The 18,088-nt window shown below is 48.3% G+C and overlaps 1 protein-coding gene across 3 annotated transcripts in view; it reads left to right on the top strand.

The window, feature by feature from the left end:
* Positions 1-18,088, top strand: part of Ccdc91 (coiled-coil domain containing 91) — a 180,608-nt gene that overhangs the window by 43,942 nt on the left and 118,578 nt on the right. For all 3 annotated transcript variants that reach the window (XM_075982235.1, XM_075982236.1, XM_075982237.1), the window contains exon 3: positions 355-433. In XM_075982235.1, the coding sequence (XP_075838350.1) occupies positions 355-433 (79 nt within the window). The remainder of the gene's footprint in view (positions 1-354; positions 434-18,088) is intronic.

Here is an 18,088-nt window from a genome sequence, read left to right as displayed (position 1 = left end):
TACATCAAAGATTTGCTCAGTCTGTTTTTGAGGAAATTTTTACGTGGATGGATAAATGTGGTGAGTTAAATCAGAATAGGTGATGGAAGGATCACAGTGAAGACATCATGAAAGATACATGAAATGAAAATGACATTGACAGGAGGTTGTTGGGATGAGGAAGGGGGCCATTTACCTGGGGCCTGTCAGCGGGGATAGTGCAGGGGAAGAGTAGGGAGGTTGTGGCAGTGGGTGTTCAGAGAGAGTGTGAGTGAGTGGCCTGTGGCAGAAGCATGCCTGTGGGGCGGGTATGTGACTGCTGGTACAAAGTACAGCCCTTCAGGTCTTTTCAGGTGGTCTGGTCTTGTCTTACAGGCTGCAGAGACCTTTGATGGTGAACACAGTGGAAACCAAGCGATGTCCCCTGCTGTCCCCTGGGCCACCTTTCCTGCAGGTACTACTACCTCCTGGTCACTGGATTCTTTTTTTCCTCTATTTAAAGTGATTTTTGCTGTTTTTAAAACCCATTTCTCAAGGGTTTTTTTTTTTTTGTTTTTGTTTTTTTTTGATCTGAAAAATACAGTGTCCTAGACTTACTCTGAATCCAAATTTTCTTTTTCTCAAAATCTGAATTGCATTGTACAGTCTGTGCTAGCTGGAGGCTGGCTGTAAAAGGGGATGAGGAGCACTGAATCTTACAACACACATCGTTCAATTTTACCTTGGTGTAGGAAGGTGTCAAGATGCTCCCTGGGCCATCTGTGCATGACAGGCCCCATTTTGGTCTCACTTCGTGATGCCCATTGCTGTTCATATACAACAGTTTCTTTATAGTGAAACATTCACGAGTACTACAAGTTAAAAATAGCAGTTGACCAATAAATATTTTCAAAAAATGTTCGCTATCCTACCCATCTTGAGATGCACATCAAATTTACTCTGGGACCCCATCTTACACTGTCAGAATGAATGCTCATCCTCAGAAAACGATGATGGAGATGCTGGAGGGGCACGAGGGAGGAGGAATACTGTCAGCGTGTTCCTGGTCTAGAAAACAGTGGTGGGATGTTGCGATGTTTGTTCGTTACTTAACCAAGCTTGCCTGAAGATCAGAGTGCAGCCCACAGCATTGCTGTCGTTCCCGGGAGAGCTGGCCAAGGGGGAAATGCTACCTTCCTTGGGACCATTTTCTAGTTCTGTTGTGATACCTGAAGCACCGTCATAATGCCATTTTGTTCCTTCTGCTTTGTGCTTGGTGTATCCTAATTCATATTTGGAAATGGTGATTCAGTTTGCCATCTTGTTCCTCCTGCTTGGTGCTTGGTGCATTCTAATTCGTATTTGAAAGTGGTGATGAAGCTTGCCATCTTTCTTATCCTAATGAATAGGTTAGTACTGTGTCTTGTACAGCTGACACCGGTGACCTTCCCTCTCCCTTCCCCTTCATTCCTGGAAGCACTGCCGTGCATGGTCTCTCCCTGTGAAGCCTGTAGGTGTGTTCGTAGGCGATCACTCGGGCTGATTGCTGTACCTGGTCTCTCTCTGTGAAGCCTGTAGGTGTGTTCGTGGGCGATCACTCAGGCTGATTGCTGTGCCTGGCTTATCCCAATCAGTATAGGTGTGTTCGTGGGCGATCACTCGGGCTGATTGCTGTGCCTGGCTTATCCCAATCAGTACAGTGCCCTCGACTTTCATTCTTGTTCACCATCTGCCCCAGTGTCCTTTTCTTTAATCCTAATATCCCAGGTTTATTTATTTTTATGGACACTTGGGTTCCTTTTGCCTTTGGCTATTTTGAATGGTAATACCGTGAGGATAGTTGTTACGTGATTTTTAAACTGTGATCTCATGTGTGACATCTTTACATGCCTATTATAGTCTTTTTAGGGCAGGAAATAGGTTTGAATCTTTTGGAATTAGAACCACTAAGGTTCTAATCACAGAGCCAGTGCTCTGTGATTCTTGATGACTGCTGAATAGATTTACTGCAGTTATCTCTTCTTGGTTATTTTCAGTCCAAGGTGAATAATTAAGTAGTCTTAATGATAAGATGTAAGAGCAGAACACTCAACTTTGCTTCAAAAATATATCATCAGCCTTGGAAACCTTCAGTAATTGCTAAGAGCTGGATGTGTGTGTTTCTGAGGTAAGTGTTCTGAGGACGTTCAGTTCAGACGCATGACCTGGAAGTGGTGATTGATAGGAGTAGTCACGGGGCTGTGACCCGGATCAGCGAGTAAAACACCCATCCCCTGACAGCTGAGTTCCACCTCCAGAGCCCTGGTAAGAACAGAGGACCAGCGCGTGCAGTGTCCCGACTCCCGTGAGTGCCGTGGCAGGCACGCCGTCCGCATGCACACGTTCACGATGGGATCTGTTTCTAAAGAGTGGCCACGGATGCTCAGAAGCACCGAGCTTCTCTCATGTCTCCCTGGTTTCTCTGTGTGACAGAGATGGATTTCCTGCACGTTAGAGCACAGTGTAGTTCAGTGCAGGTTCCGGAGCAATGGTGGCTGCATCTGGGTCCTGGGCTTCATTGATCACTTCTGGAAAACCGTTCAGGACTCACGTGCTGGTTATTATAACAACATTCAAAGTGGCCATGAGTTTTAGATAAGTAAATTTTTTTTTTGCTAAGAAATCTTGTTTTATGAAATTAAAAAATAATTATTTTTTATAATGTCTATAAAAGGAATGCTGTTCTCCTTTTATTTCCCTGAAATTAATGTTTGTCTGCTGATAGACATGTGCAGGTGAACACACACATGTGAGTGTGAAAGTTTGTGTATATGTGGAGACCCTGGGATTGGAGTCTCCCTCGACTGCCCCCTGCGGTGATGTCTTCCCTGTGGAGACCCTGGGATTGGAGTCTCCCTCGACTGCCCCTGCGGTGATGTCTTCCCTGTGGAGACCCTGGGATTGGAGTCTCCCTCGACTGCCCCTGCGGTGATGTGTTCCCTGCACCTGCTTTACCCCTGTGTCACTTATGCTTGTCCCTCCCTTCCCTTCTGCCCCTCCCTTCCCTTCTGCCCCTCCCTTCCCTTCTGCCCCTCCCTTCCCTTCTGCCCCTCCCTTCCCTTCTGCCCCTCCCTTCCCTTCTGCCCCTCCCTTCCCTTCTGCCCCTCCCCTGTGCTCTTGAGACAGAAAGAAGGGCTCATCTGTTCATCTGTACTTGACTTTGTCAGTTCTTAATACTTCGTTAGGCATCTGTATGTTTGCCTTCCTTCCTTCCTTCCTTCCTTCCTTCCTTCCTTCCTTCCTTCCTTCCTTCCTTCCTTCCTTCCTTCCTTTTTGATTTTTTTTTTAAATTGTGCCTCTCCTGGTAGCAGAGCCAGAGTTTCAGAATTCATGGAATTTATTGAGGTTATTTCCGTGTTCACTGTGGACTCACTCCTCTGCCGTAGATGCAGAAGGCGCTTGCAGCGCCGGGCACCCAGGTCTGTGAGTTGCGGACTGGAAGCTGTTGCTAGGAGGATGGAGCTTTCCCCAGATGCTTTTTTTGGGGGGGGAGGGGGTGGCAGACCTTCTGCCCCCAATGTGAGCTTCAAGTCCTTGTTAGTAGCTGCCTACAGTGAGTGCTGGGTCAGGACGTGTTACAGAGCCATTTTGTACAATGTGGGTGGCACAGCTTTAAAAGGCAAAGAAAAAAAAAAGACTGTTCACTTTTTGCCTTTGACCGTACAAATGTGAGTTGTGTAGAAGGCGAGGTGGGAGGCACAAACCTTGAGCACTGTCCTCCCCAATAATGCCTCCGAGTTCCTTGCCGCTCTTCACAGACCACATTAGAATTCAGTGACCATCAAAGGGAAAACAAGTGGTCCAGATAGATACTTTAATCCAAATTAGCTCCTTCAAAACAGCTTATAAAGAGGGCAGACTAAACTGTCTGTCACAAGCCGGCCCTGCAGAAGGAATGATGGGAATTGGACCAGCAGATGCTGAGGGAGCGACTTAGATGTGGTTCCTCTGCATCTGGAGCTATTTGCATACAAAGCCAACAGGAAAGCTCAAACATTCCTCCCAAGACCTTGGCAGAGGGGAACCTGGAAGACAGATGCTTTTTTGATTTCATGGTTCAGTCTTTCCGTTCTCCATTCTCCCGGCCAGGAAAGCCTAGGACAGCAAATTGGTCATCCTATTAATCCCCTTCCTCTCTCCACTAGCCCGGCTCTCCCAGGGGGATCTGTGTTAGGCCTCTCGAGGGCTCAAGACCCGAGCATACACATTTCTTTGTGGATTTTCTTGAGTGCGGTTTGCACGTTTTTCACGTGGCGGTAAAAAGCACAAGATTGGCTGGTCGGATCTGCGTCTGTGGTAGAACTGGAAAGTGACTCCTTGCTCGCTCAGTGCCTGTGTCTTACAGGCAAGTGTAGCCAGCCTGGCAGGTGACATTTTCAAGAGACTCTCATGTCTTAGTCTGACTGAGACTGGTGAAGTAATGGGCCCCGAAGAAATGAGATTTTCCCTGAAAGTTCATGCTGAGAGGAGGAAAAAAGAGCTACTTATGCTCTAGAAACAGATTTCATAGTTCTGACAGCTCCTCAGACCACCTGACAGACAGACTGGAGCCCAGGGGTGAGCGGTGGGCGGAGCCACACCTTGACCAGCACTGCTGAGCTGTCCTTTCCTGGGCCCTCTGTTTAGTCTTTGCCCCTCTTCCCAGTGTGGCCCCGTTGAATAATGTTCTCTTTTCTGTGTTCTACTTTTAACTTGACTCCGAATTGCCTTCCTTAGTGAGGATGTGTGGCTGGCCTGACTTCAGGAATGGTTTTGACCCCCACACTGGATGACAGTAGTGTGGAAAACATTTAAAACTTTCTCTGCTTCCTGCTTCCTACCCATTTAGAGATTCTGGTTAGATCAGGCTCTGAGCTTTCTTTTCTTTTTCATTTATTTTGTATATGTATGGGTTTATTGCCTGCATATATGTCCGTGTTCCGTATGAGTTCACGGTGCCTATGTAGGCAAGGCGGGGCATCAGGTCTCTTGGGACTGGAATTATAGAAAGTCGTCAACTGCCATGAGGTTCTGGGAATCTTCCTCTGGAAGAGCAGCCAGTGCCCTTAACTGTTGACCACCGCAGACCGTGGATTGTCGTTGTATTGTAATTTCGCTATCTGAGGGAAGGTTGCCATATGGTTTCCTTTTGCTACGTAATGCATTTTCTTCTCAGGCCAAGGCTATTCATGTCCCTTTCCGCTTGTGATGTCAGGGCCAGTCTCCTTAAACCGCACTGAGGAAGACAGCTCTGTGGAGCTGTGAGCTGCTCCTGCAGTAGCATGCTTGGTCTTCTGTGTGGCTCACGCCTTGGTTAATGTGTGTACACCAGGAGATAGACTGGTGGTGTTGCTCTGACTTTGCCGACGTGCTCTGCCGTGCGGCTGTGACTACCCCAGTTGAGTTTGTTTCCTGTTGCCGTGGTAAACATCATGACCAAGAGCATCTTGTGGAGGAGAGGTTGTTGTCTTAACGGTTGTAGTTCATTGAGAGATGTCAGGGCAGGAATCTGAGGCGGGAGCTGAAGCAGAGACCACGGAGGAAGACTGCTGCGGATCTGCTCCCCTGCCTTGCTCAGCTACCCCTATGCCCTCAGTAGGTTGGGCCCTCGTACGTCAGTTAACATTTAGGAAGATGACCCATAGACATGCTCTGAAAAAATCCAGCAGGGGATTTCCCAGTCAAGGGTCCCTCTTCCAAGAGTGTCAAGTTGATAACCGAAGCAGACTATGGCAGTGACCCTTGGTCTCCAGCTGTCTGTGGCTGCTCTGAAATTCTGTCAGTGTGTAAACGGAAATGCCAGGTGACCTTTGAGCTCTCAGCTTATTGTTTTATTCTTTTTCTTGTTATAGCTCTGTAATTTACAAAGCTTATTCTAGATGAGTTGGGGTACCTGGTTTAAACTACATGGGCCAAGTGATAAGACATTAATGTCATGACTGTATTCTTTCCAAATAGATACATACTTGTAATACAAGTGCTACCGCGGAAACTTCTAATACTTAAGAGAAAGTGGTCCTGTTTTATGTATTTTAATTTTCACATCTGGTCCAAAGCTGCTGTTGTGAATTCTAGAGACCATTGCAGCAGACAGAATCATCTCCTTCCTCGCATTCTTTGTTTCCACACTCTTGGCCTCTTACAAGCCTAGCTATAGATAGATAGATAGAAACAGTAAGTTTTCTGTAGTGGGAATTCTTAAGGAGTGAGTGAGAGGAGAGGGAGCTGTGAGGCCATCTGGCAGGGGTGCCCTGCATAGCCGTCAGGGCCTGGCATGGTTACTCTCTGTTGTCAACTTGACTACATCTGGAAGGAGCTACAATCTAGAAATGGGAAGAACACCTCTGGGGTATTTTTTGCCCTGTGTGAAGTGGGTGGATCCGCTTCTAGTCCTGGCCTTTGAGGTAGGAAAACACTCCCCTTTGATCCAGATCTTGGACACATCTTTAATCAGGGCCACACCCTCTTCTAGAAGCCTATATAAGGACACGCAAGAAGGAAGCTTCTCCTCTTTGCCTGGCCAGCAAGGCCATGCCTTCACTGCTTTAAGCCTGCTTCTTTGGGATTCCAGCTGAGACATTGGTCTTGTAGACTGAACAAGTCCTGGATTCGCAGACTTTCTGTTCACTGTCAGCCATTGTTGGATTAGCTGAACCTCAGCCTGTAAGTCATGGTGATCAATGCCCTAGAAAGAGAGATTCATTCTCTGAGTCCTGCTACTCTGACAGGACCCCGGCTCTCCATTGTTATCCCGTGTGCTCGCTGTCTTTGCTGATGTGGGTTTAAATCAGCTCTCACTTTGTGCCACCAGGTTGAGTTTTCAGGCTCCTCTTGCCTTCCCCTCAGGTCTCAGAGCTTCCTGTCCACTCTTCCGTGTTCCTGGCCCTTCCACTGGCCAGCTGGCCTTATTTCTCGAGGTTTTGGAATCCTACAAACCATCCCTGTCTCCTCATTATGTCCCGCATCTCCTGTCCCACATCCTGTCTGCATCCCATCCATCGGCTGCTGGCCAAATGGGGCAGCCCCTTGGCTTTCTCGACTTGTGCTCGCTGCCCCAGCAAAGCCATCAATCACCACGCTGCTGCCAGGCGACCACGACCACTCCTGCCTGCACCCACGCTGGTTTCCCGTGGGCTCAGTGGGCTGGGACTTACATCTGTGTGTTTGCTGTTTGTGGACTTTTATTTTAAAGTCTTTTTTCCTTTCATTTTTGTGGATTCTAAATACTGAAGTAGAAGACATTTAGCTAATGATTGGCGATTATAATTTGACCTATTTTTATGATATTCCTCTGAGTGTTTTAGTAACCTGTGCAGTGTATTCAGGGCTTGTACCTATAATTACCATGTTCTTCTGAATAAATCATATAAACTATGCAGTTACAAAATCTCACTTGATTTAAGTATTGCTATTAGGCCTAATAGAAGCCTTTTGATCTCACTTTTGACTTCTGTATTAATTTGCTTGATACTCTTGCCTTGCAGCTCATAACTACTAAGTTTTTTTCTTATTAAAGCTTGGCTCATGTGAAGAGGGAATCATTTCACGTAACTTCTGAAGCTGGGCTTGATGGCACAGGCCTAGAATCTCAGCTGCTCCAGAGGGCAACGAAGGAGCATCATGAGTTCAAGGCCAGTCTGGGCAACTTAACGATACCCTGTCTCAAAAAGTGGAAAGAGGGCTCGGCATGTGGCCCAGCAGCTGGGCACTGGCCAGGCATATGTGGGGAGCCCAGTTCACCTCGTTCCTAACCTGAAAATTCCCTTCTTTAGACTAACATGGAAAATAGGTTGATCTCCCTCCCTCCCTCTTCCCTCCTTCCCTCCCCCTCTCTCTCCCCCTTCTCTTTCTTTCTGTGAATCTAATGAAGTCTAGTTTTACTGTCTATAACTTCAGATAGATTGTTTTGGCTAACTGGACCATGTAAAGTAATTTTAGGATAAATAACACAGAACTTGCCTAATATACTAAGAAAATAGGCAGGGATATGCGTGTGTAGAGATATGTGTTTGAACTGTGGAGAAATAATGAAAATTTTACCCAGGCTTCATTCTACAGAAGTGTTTACTGTGGACAGTTTGAAGTTTCAACCATTCTGTGCCTAAACAGTAGTAAGATGTTATTCTGGAGTTGGCGTGCATGCTGCAGTGCTCACACACATCACACACACACACACGCACACACACACACACACACACACACACACACACGTCAGTGTCACGCCCACACCTGCATCATATCACACACAGACACACACACACACACACACATCACACACACAGACACACACACACACGTCAGTGTCACACCCACATATCACATACATCACACACACAGACAACACACACACACACGCCCACACCACACACACGTCAGTGTCACGCCCACACCACACACACACATGTCAGTGTCACGCCCACACCACACACACACACGTCAGTGTCACGCCCACACCACACACACACGTCAGTGTCACGCCCACACCACACACACACGTCAGTGTCACGCCCACACCACACACACACACGTCAGTGTCACGCCCACACCACACACACACGTCAGTGTCACGCCCACACCACACACACACACGTCAGTGTCACGCCCACACCACACACACACACACGTCAGTGTCACGCCCACACCACACACACACATGTCAGTGTCACGCCCACACCACACACACACGTCAGTGTCACGCCCACACCACACACACACACGTCAGTGTCACGCCCACACCACACACACACGTCAGTGTCACGCCCACACCACACACATGTCAGTGTCACGCCCACACCACACACACACACGTCAGTGTCACGCCCACACCACACACACACGTCAGTGTCACGCCCACACCCACATCACATCACACACGTCAGTGTCACGCCCACACCACACACACACACGTCAGTGTCACGCCCACACCACACACACACACATCAGTGTCACACCCACACCACACACATGTCAGTGTCACGCCCACACCACACACACACACACGTCAGTGTCACACCCACACCACACACATGTCAGTGTCACGCCCACACCACACACACACACACGTCAGTGTCACGCCCACACCACACACACACACGTCAGTGTCACACCCACACCACACACATGTCAGTGTCACGCCCACACCACACACACACACACGTCAGTGTCACACCCACACCACACACATGTCAGTGTCACGCCCACACCACACACACACACATGTCAGTGTCACACCCACACCACACACACACACACGTCAGTGTCACACCCACACCACACACACACACGTCAGTGTCACGCCCACACCACACACACACACGTCAGTGTCACGCCCACACCACACACACACACGTCAGTGTCACGCCCACACCACACACACACATGTCAGTGTCACGCCCACACCACACACACACACGTCAGTGTCACGCCCACACCACACACACACACGTCAGTGTCACGCCCACACCACACAGACACGTCAGTGTCACGCTCACACCCACATCACATCACACACGTCAGTGTCACGCCCACACCCACATCACACACACACACACACACACACGTCAGTGTCACGCCCACACCACACACACACGTCAGTGTCACGCCCACACCACACACACACGTCAGTGTCACGCCCACACCACACACACACGTCAGTGTCACGCCCACACCACACACACACACGTCAGTGTCACGCCCACACCCACATCACATCACACACGTCAGTGTCACGCCCACACCCACATCACACACACACACACACACACACGTCAGTGTCACGCCCACACCACACACACACACGTCAGTGTCACACACACACACACACACACACACACGTCAGTGTCACGCCCACACCACACACACACACGTCAGTGTCACGCCCACACCTGTTCACACCACACACATACACACACACGTTGCTTACGTTTTTGTGAGAGGTTCTTTCAGATTGGACAACACACCACTTGAGCTGTAACAGCACAGGCTGGAGAGAGCACTGTGGTCAGGGTCAGCGGGCATTGTCCAGCCGTGTTTATTAGCAAGGACCCCAGCAGACTCAAAGGCTGCTGCTTCTACCATTCTCTCAAAACTCAGCACAGAATGCCATTTGTTTTCAGAGGAAGTTGTTGCCCATAGAATCGTCTGTTCCTGTATTGAGTAAGCCTCCAGTGACTTCACCAGGCGCTCCTTCTGATGTAAACACTGTTTGCTTTCCTGGGGTGTGTTGATGGTGCTTACAGGTTTTACTCTGGCCTTTCTAGATTCTTGCTGGTTCTTTGCCAGTTTGAAGCAAGGGTCCCCACGTTTGATTCTAGGTTGTGTTTGGCACAGGTGGACAGTGAGGAACTGAGAAGAGACCTTCCGTCTGCTTTATGGAGCATGTGCTGGTAAAACAGGCCCAGATTAAATAAATGTTCACAAAGTGCTGCTGGGTTGTAGAACTAGTGCAGCTTCAAGGCAGGAACAAGAATCGGGGAAGCCCATCAGGATGGAGAAGAAGGTGTGGGGCTGCACTAGGTGAGGGCTATTTCTCTTCAGATGCAGAGCCCATCATTCAGGGTGAGCAGGGTAAGGCTCTGTTGCTGAGAGAGGCAGCCTGGTTGCTTTCTTTATCATGTGCCCTTCATATATAATCTGATATAAAACTTGTCCTTTGAGTTATTTATATTTTGCTTTCTCTTTTCATCTTTCACCAACCCCAACCCCCTCCTGTCCTCTGCTCCTCCCCCTCCTGTCCTCTGCTCCTCCCCTTCCTGTCCTCTGCTCCTCCCCCGCCTGTGCGCTCCTCCCCCTCCTGTCCTCTGCTCCTCCCCCTCCTGTCATCTGCTCCTCCCCTTCCTGTCCTCTGCTCCTCCCCCTCCTGTCCTCTGCTCCTCCCCCTCTTGTACTCTCCTCCCCTGCCTGTGCTCTCCTCCCCCTCCTGTCCTCTGCTCCTCCCCCTCCTGTCCTCTGCTCCTCCCCCTCCTGTCCTCTGCTCCTCCCCCTCTTGTACTCTCCTCCCCTGCCTGTGCTCTCCTCTCCCTCCTGTCCTCTGCTCCTCCCCCTCCTGTCCTCTGCTCCTCCCCCTCCTGTCCTCTGCTCCTCCCCCTCCTGTCCTCTGCTCCTCCCCCTCCTGCCCTCTGCTCCTCCCCCTCCTGTCCTCTGCTCCTCCCCCCTCCTCTGCTCCTCTCCCTCCTGTCCTCTGCTCCTCCCCCTCTTGTACTCTCCTCCCCCGCCTGTGCTCTCCTCCCCCTCCTGTCCTCTGCTCCTCCCCCGCCTGTGCTCTCCTCCCCCTCCTGTCCTCTGCTCCTCCCCCCTCCTCTGCTCCTCTCCCTCCTGTCCTCTCCTCTTCCCCATCCCCTCCTCTGTTTTCGTGTCCCACTTTTCCACTTTGGGGATGAAGTGTCTGATGCTTCCTTCTCCAGTTGCTTCTCTTCCTCTTTTCCTTCTCCCCCCCCCCCCCCTTTCCTGACCGTGACTGCTGTTTGCAAGACAGGTTCTCATCTCCTTGCTTTCAGGTCACATTCACCTTGAGCTCCAAGTGGGTGAAGGAAGTGTGTGACTAGTTCCTACTTGTTTCCTTTGTGTACACTAGGGCCTGAAAATCAAATTGAGGTTTACAGAAATTGACAAAATTTGTTCATCTCTCTTGGTTTATTCCTTTGCTTAGTTTTTTTGCTTGAATATTTATTTTCATCTATGAACAATTTTTTTGCTGGGTACCAGCTTTCTGTTTACTGGAAAGAAAAACAAGAGAGCCCTCTACCAGTCTGCTGCTGCCTGACCTGCGTTGATTTTGCTGGAAGGGAAGAGGTGCTGCTGTGGAAACAAAGAGAGTTTCTCTGCTCAGCCCAGGCGTGAGTCTCAGCCATGCCATTGTGTGTTTGCCTGCAGCTCACAGCTGGGGACCGTCCCCTTAGCGAATGAGTTCTAGAACTCTGTGTCCGCAGACCTTGTGGATTTTAAGTTCACATCTCTTGGTTGTGTTTAAGAACTTTCCGTCTTCCTGAAACGAATTAACATCAGTCCTCTGCTTAAAGGGATTGTATCGTACGTGTTTATCCTTCTGTTCTGAAGAAGAGGCTTTCCTGTTCTAGGAGGACACCATGGTGTGAATGGCTTGTGGTGAGCACAGCTCCTGGCTTCTGTAGTGAGGGGATTCTGTGGTGTGAATCTTTTGTGGTGAGCACAGCTCCTGGCTTCTGTAGTGAGGGGATTCTGTGGTGTGAATCTTTTGTGGTGAGCACAGCTCCTGGCTTCTGTAGTGAGGGGATTCTGTGGTGTGAATCTTTTGTGGTGAGCACAGTTCCTGGCTTCTGTAGTGAGGGGATTCTGTGGTGTGAATCTTTTGTGGTGAGCACAGTTCCTGGCTTCTGTAGTGAGGGGATTCTGTGGTGTGAATCTCTTGTGGTGAGCACAGTTCCTGGCTTCTGTAGTGAGGGGTGGTTCACTGTAGTGTGAATCCCTTGTGGTGAACACAGCTCCTGTCTTCTGTAGTGTGGGGGACATTGTGGTGTGAATCCCTTGTGAACATAGCTCCTGGCTTCTGTAGTGAGGAGGACATTGTGGTGTGAATCCCTTGTGGTGAACACAGCTCCTGGCTTCTGTAGTGAGGGGCTCACTGTGGTGTGAATCCCTTGTGGTGAACACAGCTTCTGGCTTCTGTAGTAAGGAGGACACTGTGGTGTGAATCCCTTGTGGTGAACACAGCTTCAGGCTTCTGTACTGAGGAGGACACTGTGGTGTGAATCCCTTGTGGTGAACATAGCTCCTGCCTTCTGTAGTGAGGGGGACACTGCGGTGTGAATTTTTCTTTTCTGCAGTTTCTTTCCTTTCCCTGCTCCCACTAGATTCCCTGTGCATACCCTGGGTCACCTGAGCATGGCTGAGGGCGCACTGTGACCTTGGCCTTGCTCAGTTTGATGACAAAGTCACCATAGACCTCCTCAGTCTTGGCAAGTTAATTTTAGTTTTCCTCAAAATGTGCATTTTCAAAGTTTGAAAGTACAGAAATTTAGCTGGCCGAATTTGCTTAGAAAAGCAGTAAAGCATTCATTGTTTACCTGTTAAAAATGCTGCTGCAGGCCTTTGTACTGGGGCAGGCCCTGTAGCACGGCCCGCGCTCGAAGCCCTTCTGTGCAGGTTGAAATTTATACGGGAATTTATATTTTAGAGGACCACGTACATCTCTTATGGATGTCATTTAGAGAAATTTCAGCTTTTTGTTTTAGAATTGTAATTTTGTAATTGTTTCACTTAGCTGCTAGATTTACTGGAATTTCGCGTTCAGAGCTGCATCTCAGTTTTCCTTATAATTAAAGCTTCATTTCAAGCCTGTGTCTCGCAGCGATGGCCGCTCCTATTTTTAAGTAATATTAACATTTCTGTGCAAGTTCATGTAGACTCTAGATATTACAATTAATATTTTCAACCTAAAAAAGCCAGCATCGAAATACATTTTTACCTGACTGAGCCAAACTTCTTTTCTCTGTAGTAATCGAGCCCTCTCAAGTTCTGTATGACACATGGACTTTCTGTGGGCAGCACAGCCCTTGGGGTGGTGTCGTAGCCTGACTCCTGGTTAGCTCGGTTGTTTCCGTGCAGCAGACACGGACTGTAGCCTGGTGGTAGTGAAGGCTGCTTTTCTGTTTCTCGTCTCAGAACCTTGTTTCCATCTCTGCTACGTTCCTGTCCACAGAGCATCTCATCTACAGTCGCTGACTCCTGCACCCCAGCTTTTTGTCTTCAGGCTTCATATGGGGTTCAGTATACGTCTGTGTTCTGTGTGGCGGCACCATGTGCCTGAGTGTACCCACTGTCACGCTTGCTGTTCTGATGGCTCAGAATTGCACAGTCAGTCCCATAGCATAGTCCTGGCGTCTTCCTGCATCTGGATTCTGTTCTGGCTCTCTCGCCTTCTGGAATGTTCTGCATCTCTGCAGTGCACCTCACACCTTTCCTGGTCGAAACCTAGTCAGTGTCCTTTGTGAACTGAAACTCCCCCATGCCCATGCCCCGCCTTCCTGTGCGTGGGTCAGCCTGGGGAAGGCTTCCCTGTGTTCCTCCCTGATTTTCCTGTTGTATTCTGTGCTGTCAGCTGAGTTACACTTAACATGCCACACCCTGCTTCCCTCTGCCTCCCCGGCTCCCCCACCCCATAATTCCCTTTATCTTCCTCTTGAAGAATTGTCTTTTAGCATTTTTCCTCGACCCTTCTACTTTTTACATTTATTTATTTATTATTATATGTGCTTGTTTCTGTGCGTATATAGCACAGGGCCTGTGAAGGTCAGAGGACACCTTGTGAGACTTGGTTCTCTCCTCGTACCATAGAACTTGCCAGGCTCGGAGGTGGCTCCTCTACATGCTGAGCCTTCTATCTTCTTCAATAAGTTGCTGCTTATGCCGTCTTGAGAGCTCGTGGGCTTGCGAGTAAGGTAGCTGATTCTGGGCGTTGGTGGCGCACGCCTTTAATCCCAGCACTCAGGAGGCAGAGGCAGGCGGATCTCTGTGAGTTCGAGACCAGCCTGGTCTACAGAGCTAGTTCCAGGACAGGCTCCAAAGCCACAGAGAAACCCTGTCTCAAGAAACGAAAAAAAAAAAAGAGAAGCTTGGCCACTTGTAGACTCGTGGAGGAATTCGTGAAGTGTCTCTGGCTCGGCAGAGAACACACACTGGATGAGAATCAGCTGACTTCACCTGTGTGTTTCCCAGCCCCTGGTGATGGTCAGATCTCATGAAGTGTCTCAGGTCTGGTACAGGACACACACTGGATACAAATCGGCTGACATCACCCGTGTGTTACCCAGCCCTGGGTGACATCGGATCCCTGGTTCCTTCACAGCTGCAGGAGAGACATGCAAAGCTGCCACAGCTGTGCAGCGTCCGCCTCCCTTGTGACTCTTGGATGATGGCACAAGGAGTCTCTCTGCAGACCTCTATCTAGGAACCTGTAGAATGGTCTCAGTGGCCTGGCTCCCTTCCAGCCTTGGGCAGGTCTTGGGTGAACCGATAGTTTTGCTTTATGAAAAGCTGTAAGAGCTTCTGTTCTTTTTCTCTATGAACCTTCGCGGTGCTGGATGGAAAAGCTCTTGCCCTGTGCTGTCTGGCTGTCCACACATATGTGTACCGGGCTTTCTTTTGGGCCACCAACCAGCTCTTAGTTGTGAATGCTTTCCCTTAGGCTCATTTCTGGCCAGCTTTCTTTAAATTAAATCTACGTTTTGTCTGTACGTCTGACTCTGTCTGCTGACTGGTGGCTGTCTAGGCTGACTGGCCCTGGGCTCTTTCTCCCTCACTCTCTTCTTCTTTTTGTTTTTCTGATCTTAGATTTATCCTCCTATTCATTCTCTCTGCCCACCAGCCCCACCTACCCCTCTCCTGCCGTGCTATTGACCAGTCAGCTCTTTATTAGACCAATCAGGTGCCTTAGGCAGGCAAGGAGAAACAGCAATACATCTTTTCATAATTAAACAAATGTAGTGTAAATAAATGCAGTACACTTTTACACAGTTACAGTAATATTCCATAGCATATATGTACTTACACTTTTATATCACACACGCAGATACACAGATGTGTTTGTATATTCAGTTCTACACTTTCATCTACACCAATTGTTCTCAACATTCCTAATGCTCTGACCCCTTAATTAAGTTCTGCATGTTGTGATGCCTTCCAACCATAAAATTATTTTCATTGCTCCTTCATAACTAATTTTGCTGCTGTTATGAATCCTTATGGACATCCCTCTGTTTTCTGATAGTCTTAGGCAGCCACTGAGGAAGGCCGAGAACCTCTGATCTGCACATTTAAGGCTTGACCTAAAACACTGCGCGCCTCTGCCCTTTTCAGCATTTTACTTACCATCTTTATTTGGGTTGTTGTTAGGAATATGGAGAAGGGTGTATGGGTGTACGTCCTCGGAGACGGTACATCTCCAAATGCATTTCTTTCATAGCTCTGTCTCAGGAAACACTGACACTCTCAGGCTGCCATTATTTCAGCAGTCTGAATGTGGACCAGAACACAGTGTGTGTTTGTCCTTCTCAGTTCTGCCCTCTGCCTGATCCCCCACACGGAGAGAGAGCCGCAAGAAAGGAGCGAGAAATCCACACTTACGCCGTATCCTTCTCCCATGGTTGCCATCTGTTTGGTTTTCCATTGTTCCTTGTCCTCTTTTCTTCCCTCATCCTCCTCCTTTTCTCTCAGTATTTATTTACTGTGACTTTCTTGCATCGAAGGCGTATAGTGACAGCCTGTGTCCCAAAGTAAAATGTGTTAGTGCCTCCCCTTACGGTAGGATTGGGGTTTGTCCTAGCTAGCTTCAGTTGAGAAATTCTCTCCATCAGATTGGCTGGCGGGGCTGTCTGGAGTTTTTCTTGGTTAGTGATTGATGTTGTAGGAGGGCCCAGCCCACTGTGTGTTGCACCATTTCTGGGCACATGGGCCCAGGCTGAGTAAGTCAGAGGAGTCAGTAAGCAGCCTTCCTCCCTGTGCTCTGCCTCGGTCCCTGCCTGAGGCGCTTGTCTTTGAAATCCTGGCTTGGCGTCTGTGTAAGCCAGCAAATCCTTTCCTCCCCAGATTGCTTTTAGTTATGTGTTGCTGTTAGCTTTTTACTCTTTTACTTTTTGGGCTCTTTACTCTTTTGGCTTTTTGGGGATCCCGCCATCCAGCTCCCAAATTAATCACACACGGAGTCTTACTTCTGAATGCCCGGCCTTAGCTTGGCTTGTTTCTTTCCAGCTTTCCTTAGATTATCCTGACTACCTTTTCTTATGCCTGTATATCTTACATCAACTTTTACTCTGTGGCTGGCTGTGGTGCCTGGTGTCCTCCTCTCCCTGTTCTCATGGTACTACTTCTCCATCCAGATTGCTCCTTCTGTTTGCCTCTCTGCCTACTAGCCCCACCTAGCCTTTCTCCTGCCTCCCTACTGGCCGTACAGCTCTTTATCAGGTGTTTTACACAGGAACGGAATCACAGCTTCACAGAGTTAAACAAATACAGCATAAACAAAAGCAACACACCTTTATATCGTTAAACAAATGTTCCAGAGCATAAACAAATACAACACACCTTAGAATAACATTCTGCAGCAGTTACAGATTTACCGCCATGGCAGAGAAGGGACGAGGACAGCCATTTGCAGGATGGTTAGCTCTCAGTCTATCTTAGGGTTCAGTCCCATTTCTGGCAAATTATAATTGTGTGTGTGTGACATGGTAACAAGGTTCCAAAGACCCTAAAGCTGACATTGAGAGAGACTCATGCCTTCACCTTCTCTTGTTGCTACGGCGTTCCCACAAGCTGTCTGCGATCAGGCCCAGTAGCTTCTGTTTCTTCCTCCTACTGGAGTCTTTGCCACGTAAGCCACTCTAAAGTCTCTGTTTTTTTTTCCCATCTTATTTGCTTAGTCTTTCAAATTTTTTGCTCAGTTTTAAGTTCTTTATATATTAGGAATTAGGCTTTATTTGTGATACATTTGTATATGTCTACATTTTAGTCTAACTTTTATAAGATCTTATATTTAAAATACTTAAACCTTTGATTTTTTAAAGATTTTATTTAGGTTTTTACTTTGTGTTTGTGTGTGCATGCACACACGTGTGCAAGTACTTCTGTATGCCAGAAGAGGGCACTGCATTCTGTCTCTGGAGCTGGAGGTTGGGTGTTGGAAATTGAAGTTGGGTTCTCTGGAAGATCAGCAAGTGCTTTTAATTACCGAGCCATCTTTCACCCCTTAAATCTTTGATTTTATTTTGTGTCTTACCTCTTCCCAAAAGGCCAAAAAAAAAAAATGTTTATGATCTCAGTGACTTAATACACCTTGCCTTTTCTGTACGTATTTCCCATTGATGAGTCTCTCTCAGGCTGTTCTGATCTGCTTTGCTGCCTCTTCATTGGCTGAAGTTTTGCTGTCATTCATTGTAACTTCACGCAGGAGTTTTCTGTGGTCCATAGTGTCCATTTCTGTTGCCCCATTGAAAAGCCTGTTAGTCTGTATGGGAATCACGCGAAGCCTGTGCCTTAACCAAGGAAGGAAGGACCACTGGATGGCGTTGAGGTCTTTACAATTGCAGGGCTGTCTTTGTCTTGGCCTGAGCTTCCCTTTGTGTCCTTTGTCACGGTTTTC

Source organism: Microtus pennsylvanicus, chromosome 8 (assembly GCF_037038515.1).
Source record: "Microtus pennsylvanicus isolate mMicPen1 chromosome 8, mMicPen1.hap1, whole genome shotgun sequence".
In the NCBI taxonomy this organism is placed as follows: Eukaryota; Metazoa; Chordata; class Mammalia; order Rodentia; family Cricetidae; genus Microtus; species Microtus pennsylvanicus.
Note: the sequence above shows the minus strand (reverse complement) of the source record. Positions and strands in the feature narration are given on the sequence as shown.